This window comes from Macaca mulatta, chromosome 2, assembly GCF_049350105.2.
Source record: "Macaca mulatta isolate MMU2019108-1 chromosome 2, T2T-MMU8v2.0, whole genome shotgun sequence".
Classification (NCBI taxonomy): Eukaryota; Metazoa; Chordata; class Mammalia; order Primates; family Cercopithecidae; genus Macaca; species Macaca mulatta.
In genome coordinates this window covers 8898786-8922534 of record NC_133407.1, presented here as the reverse complement: position 1 = coordinate 8922534, position 23749 = coordinate 8898786, and the positions used below count along the sequence as shown (strand labels likewise).

At 36.6% G+C, this 23749-nt stretch overlaps 1 protein-coding gene across 16 annotated transcripts in view; it reads left to right on the top strand.

The window, feature by feature from the left end:
• Window positions 1-23749, top strand: part of TP63 (tumor protein p63) — a 526038-nt gene that overhangs the window by 358014 nt on the left and 144275 nt on the right. For 13 of the 16 annotated variants that reach the window (XM_077991167.1, XM_077991168.1, XM_015132502.3 and 10 more), the window contains 2 exons: window positions 8534-8662; window positions 9481-9613. In XM_077991167.1, coding sequence (XP_077847293.1) covers window positions 8534-8662; window positions 9481-9613 — 262 coding nt within the window. Of the gene's footprint in view, window positions 1-8483; window positions 8663-9480; window positions 9614-23749 lie in introns of all 16 variants that reach the window. The other 3 variants (XM_077991174.1, XM_077991183.1, XM_077991182.1) reach the window with 3 other exon arrangements.

The following is a 23749-nucleotide window of genomic DNA, read 5'->3' as shown; positions in this document are numbered from 1 at the left end:
ATCAAGTGGAGTATATGTGAAAGTGGTTTTGTACTGAAGTATTACGGGTGTGAATCATTTTGTAGCAACAGGCTATTGAATAATATCTGTGTGATATATCATGCTTTCTGAATTGGGTCACCAGCCCATATTTAAAGTACTAAAATATTGATGTGGATGATAAGAAAAATACATGAACAGTTACAATAGAAAAAAATCAAGTGTGAACCAAGGATCCTGCCTCATTGGTCCAGGGTCACTTCTTATTTCCAGGTCCATATCTGATTGCTCGTAATTCCCTGGGTTAACAAATATTAACCCAATGATCTCCCGCTTCTGTTTTGTACTCCACATATAATGGTCCAAGAGAAAGTTTCTACAACTTCACAAGTGTTAACTCAAACTGCAATTTATTTTAAAATCTTTAAAGGTCTTTTATATACATCAGGTGTTGGAAAACTTTTTCTACACAGGGCCAGAACATATTTTTGACTTTGTGGGTCACATGGTTGCTATTGCAACTCCTCAACTCTGCTGTTATAGTTCAAAAGCAGCCATATAGCAATACCTAAATAAATATGACAGTGTCCTTAAAAGACTTCACCTACAAAAACAGGTGGGATGTATTTTGCCTGTGAGGAGTAGTTTGCTAACACCTAATCCAGATGAAAGATTACAGTGCAGATTCTTAACTAAGCTTTCAGCGATGAGACTTGGATTAGGAATGTGGATTAAGGTCTATAAAATCTTTGAAAATCAAACCCAATCACTTATATGTATGTCAGTATGTATATTTCATTTTTACTTTTTTTGTTTATTATATAAGATTGTTCAGAACTATCATCAGATTCCCATAATAGAGTCTATAATTGAGAAAATGTTGAAGGCAACTGCAATTGGATTATTTTCTGCATGCATCGGACTAGTGTCTGAAGGTTTTAGGGCAGTAAACCTTTCCTCAATTTTTAAATCTCTCACTCAGCATTCTGAGCTGTCTCACAAAGAGTGGGCAGCCTTATGTGGTACAGATATCTATCTTGGCTGAAGTTGCAAAGTCACTGTTAGTAAGTTAAGAGTTTGGACTAGATGACTTCTAACCATTAGACCTTATAATTTTTTCCAAGAAGGTCTACTTTTTCTTTTTACATATTTTCTTTTCTTTTTTGTCTAAATTCAATTTGTCACATTGTTTAATCCTAAGAAACCTCCTCTACAGGTTTCAATTTCCCCATAGCCCTTCCTGAGCTCCATTTTCATGTATCTCAGTCGTGGATGTTACATGCATTTTCCATCAAATTTTCACAGTTGTGTAAAATCCTAATGTATTCCAAACTTGATGTCATGGTGATTACACTTATTCAAATGTCTCCTAAGTTCTAATTTGGGGGCAGTTTGTCAATAAATACCCTATTTGTAAGCATGCAGGTTACTATGTTTGCATGCTATAATGTTAAAATGGCATTTTAAACAAGATACTCAAGTATTCCTTATCTTTGTCTTCTACCAAATGCCAGATTCTAGACTGAAATGGGTCAGAATATTAACTGAGGAATTTAGTACAGTGAAGTTTGATAACATGTTTTATGTTTGTGGAGTTAGACAGTACAGTTTGCAAAAGTGCTAACTGTACACTTTATATCTGAAGAGCTTTGCACAACGACCCAGGATGGCTAGGCTCCAGAACTAGATACTTGTGGACTTCCTGTGGGATATGAGTCAAATCCCTATGAGTTTCATTTATAAAAAGAAAGGAGTAGAGATTATGAGAAATAAAGCCCTTTCTAGTTTTTCCCTTCTACAGATCTGTCAAAAAAAAAATAAGGAAAATAATATTTTTGAGTGCCAGTGTCTTATTAGTTGGGGCAACAGACCTACCTACACAAAATGGAAACGCCGTTTCAATGTGGGTAAATTTGTGGGTAAATTATGATAGAATGAACTAAGGACAAGAATACTTAAAGCATGCCAAATTGAGACTGTGAACCTAAACAAGATATACAAATATTGTATCCTTTCTAGGTGAGCTCACTGTTGGCAAATGTAAAGAATATGACTTGGGGGAAGATGGTGGATTATGTAAAAGGTCAATTTGTAAGGGCTCAAGTATGAAAACAACCTGTAGGATACAGCTGGTGTATTAGTTTGCTTTCATGCTGCTATGAAGAGATACCTGAGACTGGGTAATTTATAAAGAAAAGAGATTTAATGCACTCACAGTTACACATGGCTGGGGGAGGTCTCAGGAAACTTATAAAATGGCAGAAGGCACCTCTTTCACAGGGTGGCAGAAGAGTGATGAGTGGAAGCAGGGAAATGCCAGATACTTATAAAACCATCAGGTCTCATGAGACTCACACATTATCAGGAGAACAGCACAGAGTGGGCGGTGCGGAACCACCCCCATGATCCAATTACTTCCACCTGGTCCTGCCCTTGACACATGGGGATTATTACAATTCAAGGTGAGATTTGGGTGGGGACACAGAGCCAAACCTTATCAGCTGGCTAAACAATTTGTAAGGAGGGTTTGCTCCAAAGAATGGGCGACAAAGGTGATTGGATTTTGTCAAGAATGCAGGGTTAATGATTGTAAATTCTCTGTCACAAAAGGAGTAACCTAATGAAAATTCTGCTTGAAAAGGCTGATCATTACATAGTCCTTTAAGTTAGGAGAAAATGCTGACTAACGAAAAAGGCAAAAAGATTTAGTGGGATGGAGAGCATGAGTGAAGGGGATTATATTCAGGTAAATCATTACCTTTAAGAAAGAAATTGGTTAGGATATTCCAACTCCCCTCTCTTGTCTTTTGTAATTCCAACTCCCCACACCTGACTTTTGTAATAAAGCCCCTTGAAGCCCCGAGAGGGGTAAAGTTGCCTCATTTAATGTAGCCAGTCTAAGACAAAAGTGATCTAGAAGAAAATGAGTAGTAATGAGGGTATTTTTTTGACCCAAGGTCACAGATGGAAGGGAGGGATAAGTTTCATATAATTATTTTATTTTTATGTGACACTTTAAAAACTTGAACAGACCATTCAAACACACTATCTAATAAGTTTAATTCAGCAAGTATGTCCTGGATGCAAATGATGTAGCACTTTTTGTGATAGAACCAATGCATTGACTACCAGGCTCTGTATAAAAATTACGTAGCACATTTAAAGAAAACCTCTCAGCCACCCTCTGAGGGAAGCATAGTTGAAGAAACTAAGGTTCAAAGACACTGAGTAACTTGGCCATGGCCTCAAAGCATGTCATTAGTAGAACTGAGATTGAACCTAGGTCAGCCCCATTCCAAAACTTGTAATTCTTCCACTCGATCCTCAAGGAGCTATAAAACCACAAGAAATACAGAGTTGAGAGAGATATGTTTCACCCACAAATTACCTAAAATCCTCTGCAGTAGATTAATTGTTGAACAAGCAAAGTATGACAAAGTAGCATTGATGAGATGAAATAAAAGAACAAAGCTCAAAGGAGAAAAACTATACTTAAATTAGGACCTAGGAAGTACTATGTAAGGAAGAGTACATTGAGGGTTGGGTAGGCATGGGAAAGGCAGTGGGGTGGAGATCCTCGTCTCCATGCTGTCATGTGCAAGGAAGCTGAAGTTTGAGGAATCTGGAGGCCTGTCCAGGTTTTCACAGCTGATTATGGTGACATTAGAAATACAGGGAAATGACTTTTAGGAGTCAGAACCTAGGAATAAAAGCGAAACAAAAAAAATAACAAAATAAGTACAGACAGGAACCAGAACTTACTATGTGGAAATAAGGGAAATAATAGATGATGAGTATGGAACCAATGCTGTTTTTCTCTGTTCTGCTTTAGAGATAATGTCTTTCTTCTATATAACACTCTTTTTAGAATCTGCCTTGGTCTTTATTATTGAAGATGTTGGTCACATTATCTATCAGTCTCTTTAGGAACTAAATCTACACTTCTGCCAACTTAAACACTCTTACTTTTTCAAATCTCACACACTAATATCATTATTGTTGAGAGCCTACTTTGTTTGGTAATGTTTACCTTCTAGTGCTCACCTGGCTTTCAAGCTATCAGGCATCCTGTTTAGATCTTAGGATGTTGGAGATGTCCTTATGGGTCCATGTATATGGCCACTCATATGGGAATTTATCTGCATTTTGGTTTTTGAATAATTCATGCCTTTGTTCACTTTTCATGCCTTTGTTCACTATTTTTCACATTATGAATTGCATTTACTTTTATTTTTCCTATTTTCTTGTACTTCAGTTCTATCTGAAGACAAATTTTAATGTGAATCAAGCATATTCAAAAGTGTCATCATGAGAGTATTTATAAATTTCACTTCAGTGTTAAAGCCATTAACTTTTACTTCTTCTCTACTCGCTATTTGGCAGTAAATAAACCAAGTAGGCCACAATCTCAAAAGAAAAGTGAAGAAAATTAATGTAACCTTTTAATTTAAAGATACTGGATTATCAGATGGTCTTCTAATTATAGGGACCTCATCAATTCTGATATCCCACTCTTCCATTTCTACCAATTTAACTTTGTTAATTCCTGCCCTATATAACTGTTTTGACCTCACAGAGACATAGTTTTCTTTCTTTCTTTCTTTCTTTCTTTCTTTCTTTCTTTCTTTCTTTCTTTCTTTCTTTCTCTCTTTTTCTCTCTTTCTCCCTCTGTCTCTCTCTCTCGTTCTCTCTCGTTCTCTCTCTCTCTTTCTCTCTTCCTCTTTCTATCTCTTTCTCCTTCTCTTTCTCTTTCTCTCCTTCCTTCCTTTTTTTTTTTCGAGACAGAGTTTCACTCTTGTCGCCCAGGCTGGCATGCATTGGCATGATCTCGGCTCACTGCAACCTCTGCCTCCTGGGTTCAGGTGATTCTCCTGCCTCAGCCTCCAGAGTAGCTGGGATTACAGGCACCTGCCACAACGCCCAGCTAAGTTTTGTATTTTTGGAATAGACAGGGTTTCCTTGCCCTAGACCCTCTTCCTGCCCTCTCCAATCTGAATCCAAAGCTAGTCTTCACAATTCCCTTAATTCTCTGATGTAACCTGTTCAGTGAAACAACAGTAGTATTGTTTTTATCTATTTTTTGTTCCTTTCCCCAGTGGTATAAGCTGAAGAGAATCACATAACTGTGTAGACTGGGATATGACAAATTCATATTTTCTAACCTGATTCACATTTCTAAACTCTCACCTTTTTTCCCCAAATAGTCACTTAATGTCTGACCCCCTCAATATTCAGCAGATGGCCTTGTCTTCCTCCTGCTTCATCAAGAAAATTGAAGTCATCAACCTTGACTTCTATTTATCTTCTATGAAAATATTTATATCTGTGCTTAATTTTGCCATCTACTTCATCCTAGAGTGAGGGGTTAAGGGGTTTTAGTTCAAGACTATCCTCTCTACCTATGCCTTGACCTTTTCCTACCTGCCTATTGCAGGGTTTCTTACCATGCCATTTCCTTTCTTTCCAGTATCTTGAAATTTTCTCTTTCCACACTAGGTCCTCCCTCTTTAGTCATAATTTAGGTTCTTCTAATCCAATTGTATCCAAAAAACATTTCTTTTTACACACACCTCCATTTACTCCTCAAAACACTAAAATATTTTGAGGGTATCATTAATCTACAGAAGGTTCTAATGTCAAGGTTGGCAACGACCTCCTTATGTCAAATCTAGTAGGTATTTTTCGGGTCTTATCTTCCTAGATCCCATTGCCATTGAGTAATGTTGATTATTTTTAATTTTGTTTTTACTTTGGCTTCTAAAATACCATAAATTTCTCAGGGTCTGTCTGTTCTCAGGTTTTCTAAGTGGAGCCCCGCATACCTTTTCTCATTGCACCTATTCTGCATAGGTCATTGTATCCACACTCAGATTCATTTTTACCCTATGAGGAAGATTTCTGTTTCTAAACTTGTGGTCTGTTTTTCTTCCTAGAGTGTAAGGCTTATTTAAGTTGGTTTCACTTTTTACATTGAGGAAATTGTAGATTTACATGCAGTTGTAATGAATAATACAGAGAGATCCCATGTACCCTTTACCCAGTTCCCTCAATAGCAACATCTTGTAAAACTACCATATAATATAAAAACTGCCATAGTGACATTGATAAAATCCAGTGATGTGACTCATAAATCCTCAGTTCTACTTGTACTTATTTGAATGTGAGTATATATATATGTGTGTGTGTATTTCATTTAATACAATTTTATCACATGTGTGGATAAAACTAGGTTTGAGTTCTAGGTACTTAGAACTCAACATGCTAAAATGCAATTTATCATCTCCCTTTCTTTAAGCCAGATCTTTCAACTATACTTACCGATGTAGTTAGTAGAATCATCAACCACACGGTTCAATCAAGCTGGAAACGTAAAGTCATCTTTGACTCTTCATTCTCCTTCACTAGTAACACAACCAATATATGATTTAGCCTTTTTACTAATAACTGACTTTGTCCCTATCTTCTCCATTCCCATTGATTTTGCCCTTTCGTAGTCTTACTTGAACTGATGCAGGAACATTCTAAATAGTCACTTTACCCATAAACTGACATGCTGTAAATTCTTCCATCACACAACTTCCAGATTTACCAATACAAAACATAGTCTGACTGTGTCTGTCTCATGAATCAAATCCTTTAATACTGACTGTGGTGATAGATACTCTATTCCACACATGTGATAAAATTGTATTAAATGAAATACACGCACACACACACACACATATATATACTCACATTCAAATAAGTATAAGTAGAACTGAGGATTTATGAGTCACATCACTGGATTTTATCAATGTCACTATCGCAGTTTTTATATTATATGGTAGTTTTACAAGATGTTGCTATTGAGGGAACTGAGTAAAGTGTACATGTGATCTCTCTGTATTATTCATTACAATTGCATGTAAATCTACAATTTCCTCAATTTAAAATTTATTTGAAATATTTTGAGATATTTAAAATGTACATATCATTTATATATATTTTTAATATATATATCATTTAAATATATAAATATATATCATTTAATATATTTTGAAATATGTAAATACACACACACACTCACCACAAGTACTGACATAGCCTTTTTAAAAACATAGTATATAAGTTTCTTCTTATCTCTCTGGCTTAATCTCCCAGCATTCTCTGCCCAAAATTTTTCACCATATTAACAGAGTTGCTTGTGATTTTCTCACACATATCAAGCTATTTTCCATTATAGTATTTTGTTTATGCTGTTGTCACAGAGTGCCCACTCTGTACCATTAGCTCTTACCTGACCTGCCTAATTTTTATCAGTTAAGACTCTTTCCTTCACATTGTTCATCTTTATGTTTTTGTAGTGCTGTCTACACTGCTAACACATTAACTATAGGTTTGTTTTCCTGTCTTTCCTTCTATACCATCAATTCCTAGAAGATGAGACACTATTATACACCTTTTATTTCCAGTTTCCATTATGCTTCCTGGCAAATAAATCCTCTATGCATGTTTAACTTGAGCAAATGAATGTGCTATCGCAGATAGCTTAGAAATCAGCGTTAATAAATCTAATACTATTAACTTCTACTGTATTACTAGACCAGAACACACATTTGAAATTTGAAGGTGATTGACTATCCTAATACAGTATTTTTTAAAATTCTTTATAACAGGAACAGTAACAATTAAGAACTTAACCAATTTTATCCTGGGATAAAATTAGTCTACTGATTATCACAAATCACATATTAAGATGATCTGCCCACATGATATTTAGATTTGGAGAATGCATCATCTGAGAAAGCTGATGTTTTCCTCCAAATATATAGGAATAAATGTTTAAAAAAACAAGTACAGCAAACTTCAGGGCTCAGCAGCAAAATGAAGCAAACAAAAATAGGATTCATTTGCAAAGTGTTCAGATGTTTGCTTATTATTAAGTCTAACATACAATTCTACACTTTAATTAAGAACCACCCACACATCAAGGTAAGTAACCGGCGATAAAAAATTAAAAAATATTAGGTCCGCAGGTTTGAGTTTATTGTCCCTGAGTGTGATTCTAAGATTGTGGTTATGGGAGAGACGATTAAACTGAGGAAAAAATTTAAATTTTCTGAGCTCATTTCTGTTTCCGGGTTCTGTTTCTTACCTGCTGGTGGCAGAATGGGCAGATAATCATTTGAGACTCTTACAAAATGGGTTTAATGATAGGTCAGACTTGCTGTCAGATGTAATGAGGAAATGTTTATTCTCTTTTCAGAATCTACAGAACACAGATGTTGGATAGTGGAGGTATAGAGCATAATAATACTATTAGTTAGGAAAGGAGAGCTTTGATAGAAGATGAGATTGTCTAGCATTGGAGGTCTGCCTGATTTTCTGGCAAAATTGGATTCATTACACTGCCTGAAGAAATGCCAATTGTGTAACTTGTAACATGTGCTACATATATACCTGCATGATTGTATAGATTCACTTGATGTTTTCATGATAGAGTATGCTTTAATTTCAATATTCAGTGTCATAAATACAGAAAGTATAATACTAGTTTCATTTTTGTCCTTTTAAGTTTCGTAGAAACCCCAGCTCATTTCTCTTGGAAAGAAAGTTATTACCGATCCACCATGTCCCAGAGCACACAGACAAATGAATTCCTCAGTCCAGAGGTTTTCCAGCATATCTGGGATTTTCTAGAACAGTAAGTATAAAACAAGCAAGAAATGTTATGCTTGAACTAAATAGGTATGTGGGTGGTCAAAATATTGCTTAGTAGGGTATGTTTTTTCTAGAATCAGTAGAAGTTATTTAGGAAAAGTTAATGACTCCAATGCCATCGCTTTGTTCAAAATTCAGTGGTGATTTTTTTCCATTTCTAACTCCAAAAGATCCTTACTAATCCAAGGTGATGTAATTTTGGAGGGCCTAAGCCCTTCTGCACCAAATTCACTTCCCCAAGTTACTCTCAAGATATCCTTCAAGATACTCAGAAACTCAGAGTATCTGAGTTTCTCTGATACTCAGAATCCATTCCTTTGGCTTGAAGACTTATCTACTTTTATAATGCAGGTATTCACTGAGAAGATAAAATACTAAATTGTGTTGTTTATACCTTGCTGTGAAAAGTATTATTATTTCTTTATTCAAAGCAGGTTTGTATAAGTGAATAAATTAAGAAAAGGTAAAAAGAGAATTTCAGCACACTGGAGACCCTTAGGAATAGAGTATAAAATACTCTATCACAGATGCAGCCATTATTTCCTGCATCATACCCAGTAATTATCTGAGGAGGGCAGAGGTCATGATCCCCATTTAACAAATGAGGGTTGGATTTGAACTGCTTGAAATTACACATTTCATAAGTGATCGAGCCAGGACTCAAACCTAGGGCTTCTAACTTCAAGAAACCAATGAGCCTTGCTGACTTTGAATTAGAAAGTACTTGTTGTTAACAACAGCATGAGTATGTTTTAGTCCCTTTCCATGCCTAACTCACTTTTTTTCTTTCCTATGTGTTAGGCCTATATGTTCAGTTCAGCCCATTGACTTGAACTTTGTGGATGAACCATCAGAAGATGGTGCGACAAATAAGATTGAGATTAGCATGGACTGTATCCGCATGCAGGACTCGGACCTCAGTGACCCCATGTGGGTGAGTGGCATGGGCTTTCTCTTCAGTCTTTGGGCCTATGCTATTTATAGCTCTGTTAAACCTATCTTTTCAATAGTGTGTAAAAAGGCTAGTGGCTCTGAATGACCAAGGCCTTTGGGAAGAGAGTCAACATTGTTAGCTGAGAGAAGATTTGGTGTGGATTATGGATTCTGGGTCTGCCTCAAATATCTATAATATATGTGTTTCCATTCGTATGGGGAGGGAGATTATTTACATCTTTTATCTTGATCATTCCCCATGTCAACCCCAATTTAGAAAAGATGGTACCAGCTCAAGGCTTTCTAGCTGGTAGGGACGGCAAAATAATATATATATAAAAAATAAATTTCTGATTCATATATATATATATATATATATATATATATATATATATATATATATATATATATATTTGACAGAGTCTCACTCTGTCACCCAGGCTGGAGTGCAGAGTGCAGTGGCATGATCTCGGCTCATTGGAACCTCTGCTTCCCTGATTCAAGTGATTTTCCTGCCTCAGTCTCCCAAGTAGCTGGGATTACAGACATGCAACACCACACCTGGCTAATTTTTGTATTTTTAGTAGAGACAGGGTTTTGCCATATTGGTCAAGCTGTTCTTGAACTCCTGTCTTCCTGTGATCTGCCCACCTCAGCCTCCCAAAGTCCTGGGATTACAGGCATGAGCCACTGTGGCTGGCAAAGAATCAGATTTTAGATCTGAATCCTATCCAGAGCACTTCCTACCATAACAAGCCGCTTCTCTATCCTTCTTTAATGCAGGAGGAATTTATGCACATGAATTCTATGTGCATATGCAGGTTTAAGTACCCGGTGATAGAATAAGAGGGAAGAAAAAACTAATACATGAAACAGGCTTTTTTTGGCTATACCACTGAGTCACTCATGATCTCAGGCCCCAGTTACTCATTTATAAAGTGGTGAGATCATAGATGTTACATACTTCCCAGGTAAGCTAAGGAGTTTAATGGGTTAATCGTATTAATACACCTTTCTGAGATGTTTAGATTTCCTGTGTTTGTGCATTTTCATAATGTTGGTAGATTTTCTTTCTTTTTTTTTTAATCACTTATTTACTGCACAAGTCCTGCTATCTTTTCTACCAAAAATTTCTAGAAAAATAGTGGGGGTAAGTTAGACAGTGGGATATCATAGAGTATCTGTTGACAAGATTAAGGGGAATTATTTTAAAATGGCTTACCTTGTTTGATATGTTTTCTTGGAATTTTTGCTGTGTACATTTGGATATAGAATATACTGCTTAATATTGGGAGGAAGTCAAGTGGAGAAAGGCAAGAGGAAACAAAAAATGAAAGTTATAACTCGGCAAATACATAGATGCTTTGTCACTAATTTGATTAGGGAAAAATACATTTTTTCATTGGCCCCTTTCATTCCAATACAGATATAGTTCTCAATCCTTGAGCCAGTGAAATGAAACTATCAAATAATTCCAAGGGGCAGGTCATTCAAGGCCTTGGAATATGTCATAATTCAACGTAAATATGTGTAAACTCTGATTTGACAGTTAAAAATTAGGACATTCCCAATTCTCATAAAATATCATCTCTTAAGTTGATGGATAGGATCCACTTAGGAAAACCTGTTATTCTCTCCAGGGATTTTCTGTTCTGAGTCTTGGACTCATAAAAGTTGGCAAAAAGTTAAAGAAGTTAAAAAATGAAGAATTTTCTCTTACACACTGAAGCATGTAGTTTTTTGCTTGTGTTTTGAATTTTTTTTTTTTTATGAGCAGAGTCTCCCTCTGTCTCCCAGGCTGGATTGCAGTGGTATAATCTAGGCTCACTGCAACCTCCACCTCCTGGCTTCAAGCGATTCTCCTGCCTCAGCCTCCCAAGTAGCTGGGGTTACAGGTATGTGCCACCACACCCAGCTAATTTTTGTATTTTTAGTAGAGACGGGGTTTCACCATGTTGGCCGGGCTGGTCTCGAACTCCTGACCTCAGGTGATCCACCCAACTCGGCCTCCTAAAGTGCTGGGATTACAGGTGTGAGCCACTACACCCATTTCTAGCATGTAGCTTCTTAATGTGCCATGTTGTTTCTTACTTCCTTGTATTCTTGGAAATGTTCTCCTGGAAGATACCATTCACATTTTTTCTCCTCTCTGGATAATTCTTCTTTGCCCCGTAATGCCTAATAATTACTTCTTACGCAGTGTTGTAGTTGTTTGTTTGTCCTAAAGGAGGACAGGGCTGTGCTTGTCATGCCCAGTGCTTGAATGTACATAATGGGTCCCCATAGGAGGAGATTCAGAAAGAGCCAAAAGACAAAATGAAAACAAATGAGGTTTTGCCAGTGAGGTAAATGAAATAGGGCACTTGGAGGCATCTGTATTGAAAGGAATGTAAAGGTAGAGTGAGAAAGAATTTAACGGAGTAAACTTGCCTCTCTGTGGCTGCTCTGTCAGTGCAAAAAAAAAAAAAAAAACCCTATGACTATTCCAACATTTTTATATTCTCATATATGTCCATGTGTCAAGGCCACAAAAATGGAGTTGGATAACAAGAATGGAAAAATGGTAAACTTACCCAGGATGTTAATGGCTAGTGTTCTGGTTTAGAAAGTAGGGAGTAGGATCCTTTTAGATTTTTAGTCTTTCTGAACTGCTACAACAACTCGTGTGAGGCTCTTTTGTTCCTGTTACTTGGTAGCGTATTTTCTTTACTCTTTTCCATGTATAGGTTAATAGCTAAATAATTCCTAAAGTCTGCAAATAAACTACTTTCCTCTTAAATACAATATTCATTAAGTGAGGATCTTAGCCAAGCATTCTCTCACTATACAAGAAATAGGAACTTATGGACATGAAAAAATATGTCAGATTCTTAGAGACAGAAATCTTGAAATTGAGAAATTTAACCCACTTTTACTGATTTTTTGATACAACCTAAACATTGATAACTAGTCATGAAATGGAATCACCATGTTTTGTTCTGATTGTTAGCAAAGGATATTTGAATGGCAGAGAATGTGTGCCTTTTTAATTCGAATTATTTTAATATCACTGAAAAATGAACTCCATTGGGTTAGTAAATAAAGGTGAGCGGAGTCTCTCCAAACAATTTGACATTTCAGTCTGTTGTCAAGGAACTTCCAGGTTCTAGATTCTGTTATCCAGTATGTTAGTTTAGGCCAGGTGCATAGGCTCAAGCCTGTAATCTCAGCACTTTGGGAGGCCAAGGCAGGTGGATCACCTGAGGTCAGGAGTTCGAGACCAGCCTGGCCAACATGGTGAAACCCCATCTCTACTAAAAATACAAAAATTAGCCGAACGTGTTGGTGGGTGCCTGTAGTCCCAGACACTCAGGAGGCTGAGGCAGGAGAATCACTTGAGCCTGGGAGGTAGAGTTTGCAGTGAGCCAAAATTGTGCCATTGTACTCCAGCCTGGGCAACAAGAGCAAAATTCCATCTCAAAAAAAGAAAAAGAAAAAGAATATGTTACTTTATATCCCATGTTTGTATTATTCATAGACTGTGTAAGCATGCCTGTCATGTCTTCACGAGGTAGATAATAATATTAACACTTAAAAGTTCTCCCAGAATGATTGATGCTAACTACATAACTCTTACTTTTGCAATTTTTTTTTATTCTTTGTAAACTTTGAAGGAAACCCTTTTAACCTGTATCAGATTTTTCCCTAGGGAGTTGGTGGTAATTATTTAAAACTATTCCTTTTTATAAATACTTGTTGAATCATCCCAGATATATGTGAGGAGGCTTCAGCTCTAAGTATCAAAAGACCAATATCTATGTAGCCTATTTGTGTCTGGAAAGGCTTAGGCAACAGCTCTTAGCATAATGCCCTACATCTTACATAATCCAAGATTCATAGATATATCAAGCACATACAGTAGGTCTAGTCATAATAATTTTACACCTATGATCTTTGTGACACAGATCATGATCTCTATCCTTGAGAAGATGATAACACAGCAGAAAAGGCAAATGTGTATAAAATTATCTATGAAAAGTAGTTAGATATATGTGTTTATGTGCTTTTATAAGGCATAGAAAAAGGAATGATTTAGTGTGCCTGAAATTGGCAACACATTGCAGAGAAAGCAATTTTCTATTTAGGCCTGAAAATATGAATCAAATTGATCAAAACAGGGAAAGGAAAAATAATCAGGTTTGGGTATAAAAATAATTGACTATAAAAACATAATGTGAAGCTCATAAGTATTAAAAGATAAGACTAAAAACTTGGCTAAAGTTCATATTAAAAAGACATAAACTTTAAAAATTGTAATTCATGACAAAAGCTTAATAAACCCAATAAACTAAGTATTCAAAATTTAATAAGAGAGATAAATTTCCCCAATTGGAAAAAGATATAGGCAATTCACAAATGATTAATGTACAAATGTTTAACAGATTCGAAGTGTTCAAACTCTCCACTAATAAAAAATTGGGGAATTGAAATAATGAGGTTAATTATTATATCTTTCTGATCAGCAAAAATTTTAATGATAATAACCAATGCTGGTGAGATTGCTGAGAAACAGGCAACCTTTTCATTTCTTATGAGAGTATAAATTGAAATCATATATTGGAAGGCAATTTGTCCACTCTAATTTATTTAATTTTAAAGACACTTTCCCTTTGGCCTGTAAGTTCCAGTTTTAGGTATTTATTCCACAAAACTATTCAAATGTAAATAAGGACCTACACACACACACACACACACACACAGAGAGAGAGAGAAAAACGAAGGCTTCATTGCAGCATTGTTTAAAATAACTAAAATGGGAAATCCAGGTAAAATTGTATAGCCTTTAAAGTTTTAGAAAGGAGTCTTCAAAGTGGTTGACTGGATTCATCATATGCACCTGCTCCATGGAGAGGAGCTAAAATGGCAAGTAGATGGTCACATTTTGAATAGATCATCTAAGGGAGAAAACTGGAATTCACCGAAAAGTCACAGGAAGCACCAAAAAAAGAAAGGAAAGGGAAGTGAGGGCTCGCTGGGAGCCTGGAGAGGCTCCCTAATGTTGGGCAAGGGTAAGTGGGAGACCCCTCACAGTCCACATTCCCACCACAGGCTCCTATAGTGCTAGCCAAAGAAGAACCCTTTGACCATCATGGACCCTGAGACTAATATAAGGAGCTGAAGACCACTCAACAGTATTGCTTGTGAGAGAGAGAGAGCTCATGCTGAATCCCACAAACCTCTGAGTCCTCAGCAGCTGCAGCATGACACCATTTCAAAGACCCAGCCCTCACCAGACTGCATCCTACCCTGATGCCCAACAGCCCATGCATCTCCACATCCTTGAAGCACCATTGACATCCCCTGGCTGGATTGGCTGCCACCAAGACTGAGGCAAGAGCCACAGGCAGTGACCCCTTTATCCCACAACAGAGTAGCAGCCACACATTTTCATGTACCTCAGGATAAATTTCACTGCCCACAGCTGCTGCCACTGTGGTGGGGCTGAGATGCAAGCAAAGTACACACTCTCAAAGCAGCTCTTTCCTTCCCAGTAGGAGGGCCATGGTGTAGCTGCTGTGGCCCTTACCTTAACGTTGTACTGGCCTTCCAGGGGATCACCCTGCTTCTGCTTACCACAACCAGTGCCCGCACACACCACCAGGGGGCCTAAGGACAGGTTCGCCCAGCTCGGCCCTACCCCTCAGTCCCCAGGAACACCATCCAGGGGCCTGAAGATTGCTCACTTCAGTATACCACCATTGGCACCTGAGCATTCCTTCTGGTCATGCCCACCCAAACACTGCTGCTACCACCATAACTGCCACCAACTTACACACATCACCTGCAGGCCTGGGGGCTGGCCCACTCAGGCTGGCACAGCCACTGTCAATACCAGTGTGGAAGATTTGGGTCCCAGAGGGTTGCCTCGCCACTGCAAATGCGATTACCCATGACATGCCAGCCCCCCAGGGGCTCAAGAACCTGCCTACCCATCTACTTACCACTGCCGTTTGAACCGCCTGAGCAAGCCACCTGGGGGCCCCAAAATTGGCTTGCCTGGATTCACTAGCAATGGTACCAGTGTACACTGCCCTAGGGTCCAAGGACAGGCACACTCAGCCCGCTACTGCTACTGCAGGTGTCCAAAGGCTGGCCTACCTGGTGTCCAAACCCCAGCAAAAGTTTACTACAGCCTCCACTAACAACCACACCCTAAGCCATGAAGAAAATAATAGACACTGCTGATGCTGTTTACAACTGAAGATATTATACAGAGGCTACAGGACAGTACATACTGAGAATAGAAGCCAAAATTTCCTACTCATCTAATTTCATAGATAACATTTTTAGGAAAATGTCCTCCTCTATGAAAGCAAATTCAAAAAACTTATAAGAAATGATTATTCTACCAGATGTGCATATACCAATATAAAGACACAGGAAGCATGAAAAAGCAGGAAAATATGACACCATCAAAGGAACACAATAATTCTCTAGCAATAAATCCCAGTTTTAAAAATTTTAAAACTCATTTAAAAAATTATTAAAGTCATAAAATAAATTCAAAATATTGATACTAAGAAATACAGTGAGACGTAGGAGAATACCAAAAAGCAATAGAAGTCAGAAAGATAATTCAGGATATAAATGAGACATTTACCAAAGAGATAGATATCATTAATAGAACCAAACAGGCTGAGCGCAGTGGCTCATGCCTATAATCCCAGCACCTCAGGAGGCCGAGGCGGACAGATCACGAGGTCAAGAGATTGAGACCATCCTGGTCAACATGGTGAAACCCTGTCTCTCCTAAAAACACAAAAATTAGCTGGGTGTGGTGGCATATGCCTGTAATCCCAACTACTTGGGAGGCTGAGATAGGAGAATTACTTCAACCTGGGAGGCAGAGGTTGCAGTGAGCCAGGATCGCACCATTGCACTCCAGCCTGGGTGACAAAAGCGAAACTCTGTCTCAAAAAAAAAAAAAAAAGAGACATTCAGAAACTGAAGAATTTACTAAGTGAAACACAAAATACATTTGAAAACTTCAGCAATAGACTAGATCAACCAGAAGAAAGGATCTCAGAAATTGAATACAGGTTTTTAAAAAATAACCCAGTTAGATAAAAATGAAAACAGAAGAATAAAAGAAAATAAAGATCAAAGCAAACATAACATATAAGATACCACAAAGGGATAAAACATTAGAATTTTTGGTGTTTCTGAATCAAATGAAAGGATTAGAAAACCTATTTAACAAAATAATTCATAAAAACTTCCCAAGTCTAGCAAGATATTAATATATCCACATATAAGGTTCAGAGCTCTCTAAATAGACACAGTTCAGAAAGGTTTTCTCTACAGCACATTATAGTCAAACTTTCAAAAGGCAAAGAGAGAATTCTAAAAGCAGCAAAAAAAAAAAAAAAGAGTAAATAAAAGTTTAGTCACTTATAAAGAGACTCCCATCAGACAAAGGGTGGGTTGCTCAGCAGAAACCCACAGGCCAGGAGCAAAGAGAATGATATATTCTAAGTGCTGAAAGAAAAAAATGTTTGCCAAGGATATACTCAACAAAGTTATCCTTCATTAATGAAGAAGATATACTCTTTCCCTATAAGCCAAAGATGAGAGAATTTATTGCTACTAGACTGGCCTACAAGAAATGCTTAAGAGAATTCTATTCCCTGGAAACAAGGGAAGGATATTTACCATCAAGAAAACACATAAAAATATAAATAACACTGATACAACAAACACAAAAACAAGGAAAAGTCTCAAATGTTAACATTACAGAAAACAACCAAATCACAATTATGAAAAAAATAAAAAAGGATAATCAAAGCATATGTAACATATAACATAAAGTGACCAACTGTTAGAGAAGGAAGGGAACAAAGACTACACAAAAGCAGTAATTAATGGCAGGTATAAGTCCTCATATATTAATAACAACCTTCAATCTAAATGGAATATACTTTCCACTCAAAAGATACAGACTGAATAGATTTTTTAAAAGACCCAAATATAGTATGTATTATATATTATATAAATATAATATATTAATATAATATATATACACACATACACACGCAAAACAAACTCATCTCACCTGGAAAGACATACATAGATTGAAAGATGGAAGAAGAAATGGAAGAAAAGGAATGAAAAAAGGCATTTCACGCATATAGAAACCAAACACTAGCAGGACTAGCTACGCTTCTGTCAGATAAAACAGATTGTAAGGAAAAAAAAAGAAACAAAGGTCATTATGTAATAATAAAGTAATCAATTTAGCAAGGGGATATAACAATTCTAAATATTTATGTACTCAACACCGGAGCACCCATAAATATAAAGCATATATTATTAGATCTAAAGGCAGAGAAAGACTTCAGTACAATAATAGTTGGAAACTTCAACACTACACTCTCAGCATTAGACAAATCATCTAGAAAGTTAACAAACAAATATGGGATTTAAACTGCACAGTGGACCAAATTGCCCTAATGGACATTTACGGAACATGTTTTCCAACAGCTATGGAGTTTACATTCTTATCAGCACAAGGAACATTCTCAAAGATAGATCATATATTAGGACACAAAATAGGTCTCAAAAATTTTTTAAAAATTGAAATTACATCAAGTTTCTTCATAGACAACAATGGAATAAAACTAGAAAAACAATAGCAAGAGGAACTTTGTAAATTGTACAGATACGGGCAAATTAAATAACATGTTTCTAATCATTGGGTCAAGAAAGAGGAAATTAAAAAATTTCCTGAAACAAATGAAAATTGAAACACAACGTATAAAAAACCTATGAGATACAACCAAAGCAGTGCTAACAGGGAAGTTTATAGTAATAAATGCCTGTGATCAATAAGGTAAAAAGATTTCACATAAGTAATCCCACAATGTACCTTAAGGAAATGGAAAAGCAAGTACAAACCAGATAGAAGATTAGTAGAAAGAAAGAAATAGTAAAGATCAGAGCAAAACTAAACAAAATACAGACTAAAAAAAATTGCAAAGGACAAATAAAACCAAAAGTTGGCTTTTTGAAAAGATAAACAAAATTGATAAACCACTTGCTAGACTAACCCAGATAAAAATAGAGAAGACTTAAGCAAAATCAGAAATGAAAAATATATCACAGACAGGCAAAAGATCATCAGAGATTATAATGAACAACTATATACTAAGAAACTGGAAAACCAATGAGAAATTGACAAGTTCCTGGACACATTGCAACCTACTAAGGTTGAATAAGGAATAAATAGAAGACCTGAACAGACCAATAACAAGTCATGAGATTGAATCAGTAACCCACATGTAAAAAGTCCAGTACTAGATGGCTTCACTACCAAATTCTACCAAACTTTCAAAGAACTAGCACCAATTATTCTCAAACTATTTCAAAGAATTGAAGAGGTGGGCATTGTCTTTAACACATTCTATGAGGCTAGCATTAACCTGATACTGAGACCAGACAAGGACATAAAAAGAAGAAAAAAAAAAACAACTATAAACCATATTCCTGATGAACATAGATGCAAAAATGTTCAGCAAAATACTAGCAAACTGAACCAATAGCACATTGAAAAAGTGATACATCAGGATCAAGTAGGATGTATCCCAGAAATGTAAGGATGATTCAACATATGCAAATCTATAAATGTAATACATCAATAGGATGAAAGATGAAAACCATATGATGATCCCTATAGATAAAAAAAAGCATTTGATAAAATTTAACATCTCTTTATGGTAAAGAAAACTCTCAATAAACTAGGCATAGGCGAAACATGCCTCTACATAATGATGGCTATATTTAATCCACAGCTAACATCACACTGAATGGGGAGATGCTAAAAGCCTTTCCTCTAAGAACTGGAACAAGAAAAGGCCACTTCTAGCACTCCTATTTAACATCGCACTGAAAGTCCTAGTCAGAGAAGTAAAGCAAGAGAAGGAAATAAAAGGCATGCAGACTGGAAAAGAGGAAGTCAAATTGTTTGTCTTTGCTGATGATATATCTGAGAAAACCTACACTCATCCTAAAACCTCTTAGATTTGATAAATGAATTCAATATAGTTGCAGGATACAAAATCAAAATACAAAAATCGGTAGCATTTCTATACATCGATAACAAACTAGCTGAGAAAGCAATAAAGAAGGCAATTTCATTTACAATAACAACAAAAGTAAAATACCTAGGAGTAAATTTAACCAAGAAGGCAAAATATCTCTACAAAGAAAACTACAAAAGAAGAAGAAGAGGAAGAGGAAGAGGAGGAGGAGAAGGAAGAGGAGGAACAAAGAGGGAGGAGGAGGAGGAGGAAGAAATGCAACAACATTCCATGCTCATGGATGGGAAGAATGAAAATGGTTAAAATGACCATGCTGCCCAAAGCAATCTATAGATTCAAAGCAGTTCCTATCGAAATGCCAATATTATTTTTCACAGAAAAGAAAAATCCTAGAAATCATACGGAACAAAAAAGAGCTCAAATATCCAAAGCATTCTAGAGCAAAAAGAACAAAACTGGAGGCATCACATTAACTGGCTTTAAAATATATTACAAGCCTAAAGTAACCAACAGAGCATGACACTGGTATAAAAACAGATATAGACCAATGGGACATAATAGGAAATCCAAAAATAAATTCAATATTTCCGGCTGATTTTCAACAAGCGCACAAATAACATACATTGGGAAAAGGACACACTCTTCAATAAGTGGTACTGGGAAAACTGGATATTCATATGCAGAAGAATGAAACTGGATCCCAACTCTCATCACATACAAAAATCAGCACAGATAAGACTTACATGTAATATCTAAAAGCTATAAACCACTAGAAGAAGACACAGAACACTTCAGAATGTTGGTCTAGGTGGAGATTTTTATGGATAAGCCCTCAAAAGAAAAGACAAAAAAAAAATAGACAAATGGGACTATTTAAACTAAAAATGAGGCTATTAAACTAAAAAGCTTCTGCACAGCAAAGAAAGCAATTAACAGAATGAAGAAACACCTGCTGAATGGAAGAAAATATTTGAAATTATCCATCCGCCTTGGGACTAATATCCAGAATATATGAGGAACTCAAGTCAACAGTAAAAATAATCCTGTAAAAATGAGATTACTGATATCAAAAGATATGAAAAGACATTTTTTTTAAAAATGTAAAAATGGCCAATAACTATATGAAATCGTCAGCATCACTAATCATCAGGTAAATGCAAATCAAAATCAAAATGGGATATCATCTTATCCCAGTTAGCTTATTTTTCAAATGACAAAAAATAACAGATGTTATTGAGGATGCAGAGAAAAGGGAACTCTTACTCACTATTGATAGGAATGTCAATTAATATAACCACTACAGAAAATAGTATGGAGATTTCTCAAAAATTTAAAAACTATCATAAAATCCAGAAATCTCACTACTAAATATTTATCCAAAGGAAAAGAAATCAGTATATCAAGAAGGATACATGCACTTACATGTTTATTGCAATATTATTCACCTATGTGTCCATCAATTAATAAACACAATTTGGTGTATATATACACAATGGAATACTATTCAGCTATAAAAAAGGAATGAAGGCCAGCCAGGCAGTGGCTCACGCCTGGAATCCCAGCACTTTGGGAGCCCACGGCAGGTGGATCACGAGGTCAGGAGATCGAGACCATCCTGGCTAACAAGGTGAAACCCGGTCCCTACTAAAAATACAAAAAAATTAGCCAGGCGTGGCGGCGGGCGCCTATAGTCCCAGCTACTTGGGAGACTGAGGCAGGAGAATCACTTGAACCTGGGAGACAGAGCTTGCAGTGAGCCGAGATCCCACCACTGCACTCCAGCCTGGGCGACAGAACGAGACTCTGTCTCAGGAAAAAAAAAAGGAATGAAATATTTTCATTTGCAGCTACATGGATGGAACTGGGAGTCATTATGCTAAGTGAAATAAGGCACAGACAGACAAATATTGTAAGTTCTCACTCATAAGTAGGAGCTTAAAAATTTATCTCATGGAAGTAGAGAGTAGAATGGTAAATAGCAGAGGCTGGGTAGAATGTGTTGTTGGAAAGGGGTGATGAAAAGAGATTGGTCAATGTGTACAAACATACATTATAGAAAAGCAGAATAGGGTGGCTATGATTACCAACAATATATTATATATTTCAAAGTAGATAAAGGAGAGGACTTGAAATGTTCTCAACACACAAAAATGATAAATACTCAAGGTATTGAATACTCCAGAAATACTAAATTGATCACTACACATTCTATGCGTGTAACAAAATAGCATATATATCCCATAAACATGTAAAATATTATGTATCAATTAAAAAATATTGAGGATCCCAAAAGGTAATAAAACTTTGGACTCTGATAGGAAGGAAACTATAAAGCAAATAATAGTTAACCCCACCGTTGAGAGACGATAGTAGTAGTTATGATGTGTAGTCGTTTTTATCTTGATCATATTGTTTATGATCCTTGGTGGAACTTCTGTATTTGTTTGGTATAAAGTGCCTTTTATTTTTATTATTTTTATTTTTTTATTATACTTTCAGTTCTAGGGTACATGTGCACCACGCGCAGGTTTGTTACATAGGTATACATGTGCCATGTTGGTTTGCTGCACCCATCAACTTGTCATTTATATTAAGTATTTCTCCTAATGTTATCCCTACCCTAGGCTCCCACCTGCTGACAGACCCTGGTGTGTGATGTTGCCTGCCCTGTGTCTGAGTGTTCTGATTGTTCAATTCCCACCTATGAGTGCGAACATGCAGTGTTTGGTTTTCTGTCCTTGTGATAGTTCGCTGAGGATGATCATTTCCAACTTCATCCATGTCCCTGCAAAGGACATGAATTCATCCTTTTTTATGGCTGCATAGTATTCCACAGTGTATATGTGCCACATTTTCTTAGTTCAGTCCATCATTGATGGGCATTTGGGTTGGTTCCAAGTCTTTGCAATTGTGAATAGTGCCGCAATAAACATATGTGTGCATGTGTCTTTATAGTAGCATGATTTATAATCCTTTGGGTATATACCCAGTGATGGGATCGCTGAGTCAAATGGTATTTCTAGTTCTAGATCCTTGAGGAATCGCCACACTGTCTTCCACAATGGTTGAACTAATTTACACTCCCACCAACAGTGTGAAAGCGTTCCTATTTCTCCACATCCTCTCCAGCATCTGTTGTTTCCTGACTTTTTAATGATCACCATTCTAACTGGCGTGAGATTGTATGTCATTTTGGTTTTGATTTGCATTTCTCTGATGACCAGTGATGATGAGCATTTTTTCATGTGTCTGTTGGCTGCATAAATGTCTTCTTTTGAGAAGCGTCTGTTCACATCCTTTGCCCACTTTTTGATGGGGTTGTTTGTTTTTCTCTTGTAAATTTAAGTTCTTTGTGGATTTTGGATATTAGCCCTTTGCCAGATGGGTAGATTGCAAAAATTTTCTCCCATTCTGTAGGTTGCCTGTTCACTCTGATGATGGTTTCTTTTGCTGTGCAGAAGCTCTTTAGTTTAATTAGATCCCATTTGTCAATTTTGACTTTTGTTGCCATTGCTTTTGGTGTTTTAGTCATGAAGTCTTTCCCATGCCTACGTCCTGCCTTTTATATTCTGGGGAAAATTGTGCAGAATTGATGTATCTTATCATATATTTGATATAATTCAACAATGAAACAATTTGGGCCTGAGATTTTTTTTCTGGGACACTCTAATTGTGAATTTGATTCTCTAATAGTTATAGGAATCTTGAGATTATCTATTTTGTCTTGGGTGAGTTTGGTAAATTGTGGTTTTTGAGGATTTGGTTAATTTCATCAAAATTGTTGAGTTACATCAAATTATTGGGAATATGTTTTATTTTATTTATTTTTTGAGACAGCGTGTCCCTCTACACCCAGGCTGGAGTGCAGTGGCATGATCTCGGCTCACTGCAGCCTCAACCTCCTAGGCTCACCTGATCCTCCCATCTCAGCCTCCCAAGTAGCTGGGATTACAGGCATGTGCCACCATACTCAGCTGACTTTTTGTGGTTTTTTATAGAGATAGAGTTTCACCATGTTCACTGTTCAGACTGGTCTTGAACTTCTGGGCTCAAGCAATCCT